At 38.5% G+C, this 5,620-nt stretch overlaps 1 protein-coding gene across 1 annotated transcript; it reads right to left on the bottom strand.

The window, feature by feature from the left end:
* Positions 1-2,059: 2,059 nt before the first annotated feature.
* SARC_01742 (hypothetical protein) lies at positions 2,060-2,647 on the bottom strand (the record flags this gene model as incomplete). Its single annotated transcript, XM_014304509.1, has 1 exon — positions 2,060-2,647. The coding sequence occupies one exon, from the start codon at positions 2,645-2,647 to the stop codon at positions 2,060-2,062; it is 588 nt and encodes a 195-aa protein (XP_014159984.1).
* Positions 2,648-5,620: the final 2,973 nt, after the last annotated feature.

The following is a 5,620-nucleotide window of genomic DNA, read 5'->3' as shown; positions in this document are numbered from 1 at the left end:
TCTCTAATTAATGGGAGTACCATGAGAGAGGGTCTCAGGCATGAAATGGTTGTTAGTACAAACCTATGGTATAATTCGATAATGATCTCAGTGCAAGATAATCCACTGAGAAAAAGACAGGATCAGAGTTGTTAGAATTTAGGACAACATGGTTCTGATTCCTCCTAGCCAGCCAACTAGATGTGCCCCCGTCTATGCCTTAAGTGGGATGGGGAGCTAGGTACCAAGTGATAGGGTATAGGTGCAGAAGTATACTGCACCAGCTTGGTGTTTTGGTATTATTTTATATTTTCTTAAGTTGGTCTTAGAGGTATTTTATTGGTTAGTTTGATTAGGTGATTGTGTAGAAATACGGCCTCCGGTCAGTCTAAAATATCAAGTTCAAATGAGATAACACGTTGGTTTTTATTTGTATTTGAAATAATTTAATACAAGTTCTTTTTCCAATATTTCCAAAGTGTTCTAAATTCACTTTGATGGCTCTAATAGCCTGAGTATTAGGCATGACTCATTTACTTGGACCTATTTGAGACGATAGTAGATGTAGGATATTATAAACTAAATTTATAATCTCTGAACTACTACTTACAGGTTTTGGTCTTCCCGCCAATCTCCAAAATCTAATAAGTCTTTTTCTTTTTATAACTTTTCTTCAGATGTAACTTTATTTATATTAGCTAATGTATTAACATGACTTACGTTCTTATGTCTATCTACAAATTAGACATGTGGTCTTGAACACTTAGTACTTCTAGCGTAAATTATTCAATAAAGAACAGCTAGAGGTACGTCCTGTGTGATCGAGGATTTTAAGGCTCTTACCAAGAGGCAGTCCCGACCATTCTTACACAAGCTACCATTGCTAAATCCTAACTGACTTAAATTGTATCTTAGAAAATTATCCATCGAAGTTTACAATCGTTTCGAGGCGTGAAATGTAAACCAAGCGTCCAATAAAATGATATCTAGTCTTAGTAACTAAAACAAATATAAATCTAGACCGAAGTAGTGAGTGATTAGAGAGGAGCATATAGACAATAGTCGTAGTCTAAAATCCCCTAATCCCTTAACGTCTAATCCCCTAATCCCCTAATCCCTAATCCCCTAATCCCCCTTAAAATCCCATAACGTTCTAGCGTATTGTCTTATTAACGTAAACGTCTTGGTATCGTATAGTCAGCCTAGAGGAGACCGACTTTAGGGTTTTAGGGTTTTTCTCCTTTCCGTACTTACGAAGCATATACGGGATGTCCTTCAATCGAGCCTTTAAGTAACAATAATTACGTAGCTGCCCCGCGATGAAACAGACCGAAGTAGTGAGTGATTAGAGAGGAGCATATAGACAATAGTCTTAGTCTAAAATCCCCTAATCCCTTAACGTCTAATCCCCTAATCCCCCCTAAAATCCCCTAACGTTCTAGCGTACGTATTGTCTTATTAACGTAAACGTCTTGGTATCGTATAGTCAGCCTAGAGGAGACCGACTTTAGGGTTTTAGGGTTTTTCTCCTTTCCATACTTACGAAGCATATACGGGATGTCCTTCAATCGAGCCTTTAAGTAACAATAATTACGTAGCTGCCCCGCGATGAAACTAGTAGTCATGCCTGACGTATTATGGATCTAATTCAGTGCGTATACAAAGCTTGAGGATCCTATCTGTCATAAACAAATAAAAATACAACGATTTAGATCGGCTACAATTTTTATTTGCATAGAAAATCATTTCTCCAACACGTTACCCAACACGTTACATACTCTTGGTTTGTAAACGGCACGATCAGATATTCTGCCCCCTTCGATTAGATCATACATGTCGTCCTGAACACGTTTTGCATGATGTTTTCCGAACCTATATTCCGGAGTTACGTTGTCGTCGGCGTCGACTACTGCTTCTGTTTGTTGCGTGTCATATGAAGGACTTGATATATGTCGAAATTTAAACCCTAAAAACCTCGAGCACCTCTTTTATGTTCGCAGTGGTTTCAGATTTTATTTGATCGTCATCGTGCATAAACTGAAACAATAGTGCATGCATCGTTCTACGTGTGGTACCACATTTAGTGCGCACAGCTACATCTGCAAATTTGCCTGAGATTCTCAAGTTCATTCTCAGCTTGATTTATGATAAGTTTGTAGAGAAGATTACTTGCTCTCTTGTCTCGACACGAAATTATATCAATCATCCGCCTTGTAAGTCCGTGTACGTGTCCCACCATCGCGTCACGCTTTGCAGTTTCAGTTTGCAATGCCAAGTGAGATATTTGATACATATACGGTTGTACTGGATCACGTTGGTCTGCAAGTTGGTCTTCTATAACCTCTCGTTCTGATTTAGCCACCACGTCAACCTCTGCATCGTCAACTGGTTCTTTTTCGCGGCGCGAGCGTCTGGCCTCCACTTGTTGTGCAGCATACTGTACTCGTTTCCTCTTATTATTTTTCTGACCTTTGTAATTAGTTGTATGGCAACAGCATGTACTGCCCTTACAAGCGTATTCAATGTCGTTACCGCATGGCGTTTCGCATCCAAAGCATCGTTTACACTCATCGCATTGGCCCCTTTTGTGACGGTGTGTTGAAACAGGACAAGGCCAATATGGATCCGGCTGTATTGTAACAGCGCTGATCTCTTCAGCACCAGACATCGGGATGATATTATGACTAAAACACGCTACAATGGCAGCACGGTTCACGTATATCTAGCCCGGCTCATGTATATTTTACAAGTACAATAGTATAAACATGTGTTTTGTCAATTTGTTTTCACACACAATTTTACGTTTTGATGCTATTTTCATGACTCATCGTCTATTTTATGTCTCACTTAGCTTGTTTCTGCCTACAGGTGTCGACTACCTAGTACAGCTAAAAATCTCTTGAACAAAGCTAGCTACGGTATGACTTCCAACGAGAGATCGTTTATAAATGCCTATTCTAGACTTCTCTACATTTTGATTCGTCATAATGTGTGATGCCGGCCTACTACATAATTCCACAAACGTGAATCCATTTTGGGTCATTTGTACCGAAATTAAAAATTTATTTTCACAAAAGTGACTCTTTTATATTAGCAACAGTTTAATATATCGGCATTCTTCACCCCTTTTACGCGCCATTATTGTGACCAACCGTCACGTAGCCTCTCGTAGGTTTATGGTCAGTTTATGGTATTTATTATATTTACTATTGAAACTATTTTTTCAGTACGCCCGACTTTTTTTTCAACCCCCCCCCCCGTTTCTGTGAAATGATCCACCAAGGGCGGAGGGCCAGGAGTCAGACGGCAGGCCAGGGGTATTGGAAAAAAAAAATACGCGCTGAAAGCTAACCTCAAAACGGTTTCCGTTAAAACTTTTATACGTCGAATAAATATACGTTTTCGTTCAACTTTTATTTCATAAGCGGTCTTTTGTATGCTCATAGGTGCAACATTCGGGTCTAAACATTTATATGTATACCATGTTCACGATACGAACCAGTCCTATAGAAGAACTTAGGAAGGCCCTTCTGATTACATTTTAACCGATATAACGATATAAAATTGTATAAATATGCGTACGTTCAACTTCTATCCCGTACCCCCATAACGTTGTGAGCTTAGGCTGATAGCGTTCATTTATTTGCTTTTTATTCTAGAAAACAACGACAGTAATAAACTAATAATGTGTATTCTTGTGTGTTTATTATATTTTATAAATAATAATAATAACAATACAGTTAGTTTGTCACACACAAAAAGTCAAACACAACTGAGCAGACAACTTTGAAGTTTGAAATGAATTCGTCTATTTATACGACACCCAACGCTATAAAATTATTAAATAACGCCCCAGCCCTAGTATTTATTCCTATGTAAATACAGTATGCATATGAACCGAGTGAATTTGTATTGAATTTGTGTTCTAAAAAAAAATGCGGCTAATGAAATTACAGAACAGGACAAAATCTCTTGGACCTGAAATTTACAACAGAACGGGACAAAACCAAATTCAACATTGTTGAACTACCGTGCAATTGTATTTTATTTACATAGCCTTCTTTTCTTCTTGTGTGTGTATTTATATTTAGAAGGCTATGAAACGATCGAAAATAAAATAAAATAATAATATTCAGAAGTATAGATCGACGAATTCACGCTCACAGGTTTAACAGAACATTAGCTCTCGTCTGAGGCCTTGTATTCTATTTCAGGTGACAATAGGAGTAGAACTAGATTATGTACCGAAAACTGATACTGTATTTTGACTATTTTGTATCGGTAAACACGCAGTCCAACAAGCCCCAGTTGTACAAGGGCCAGTCGATGGCGTGTCGTTTGAAATAGCAACGGACGCATCAGACTTAGCCTTAGGAGGAGTATTATATCAGGTTATAAATAACAAACCTAGATATATACAATTCTTTAGTCGAGCAATGAATGCTTCACAGTTGAATTATCCAACTGTTAAACAAGAGCTATTAGCCATAGTGGCAGCTCTAACACACTTCCGAGATTATTTATACGGAACAGCATTTACGCCGATGTGTGATCAGAAATCTCTTCAATATATGAAAGAGATGAAACCCGACTCGCAATTACTGAGTCGCTGGCATGATACAATATCAAAGTTTCATTTTGAAATAAAACATCTGCCAGGTATACATAACCATTTACCGGATATGTTATCACTCTTCGTACCGGACTTTAATAAATCCGTACGTGAGTTACTAGCCACTGACTGGAAGTGTAATCCCAGGTGGTTTGAACTGGCTCAAAAGACATATGGGCCACATACCATAGATATGTTTGCTGCACATCATAATGCACAACTATCGAATTACAGGACTTTAAATCAACCTATGGGAGACGCCTTTCAAATAGACCTCTCCCAACATAATGCGTGGGTTAATCCACCATGGCAGTTAATTGCCCAGCTATTAAATTATGTTCATATACATAAAGCTACCATCACGTTGTGTTGCCCTTTACGGAGTAAAGATCAACAATGATTCAATGCGTGCCAATATATTTAGATAGGGAAGTAGATACTTTCCTATATCAGGGTACCCGAGCCGTCCAGAAGACGCCCTGGAGACATACTATAATATGTCGTATAGGTCCCATTGGAACAACCAAATGGACCCCTTCTGAGACCTTTCTTAACAAGGTCAAATAATCAGAGATTCCACTCTCTACTAGATTGAACGCTAAGTAATTCAAAGGCAACACAGCATTTAAAGTCTGTGCACAAGAAATACAATCTACTAATGACACTGTTAAGAAGCGTCAGTCTCTAGCTAGGACTCTGTTTAATAACATAAAGTCCAAGCCCGAGGTCTTTCAAACCTTAATTTTAAAGGGATTAATGAAAGACAATCCTGAAGCGTATACACGTATAATGTGACTATATAATAAGTCAGGTGTATCTAACGCACATGAGCGCGATTATGACGCTCATGCAAAAACAGGACAGGAGTCTGAAAACACTACAGACTTAGAGACCACGCAAGTGGATTCTCAACACCCTACCTTTATTCTGGAAGGGCAGAATGATAAAATTCTTGTTTGGCTGAAGTAACATCATAAGCTGAAGCACCAGAACGTAGTAGAAGCACTTAAAGATGCTAAGCGACATGGG

This window comes from Sphaeroforma arctica (genome assembly GCF_001186125.1).
Source record: "Sphaeroforma arctica JP610 unplaced genomic scaffold supercont1.72, whole genome shotgun sequence".
Lineage (NCBI taxonomy): Eukaryota > Ichthyosporea > Ichthyophonida > Sphaeroforma > Sphaeroforma arctica.
This window is presented reverse-complemented; position numbering and strand designations above follow the sequence as displayed.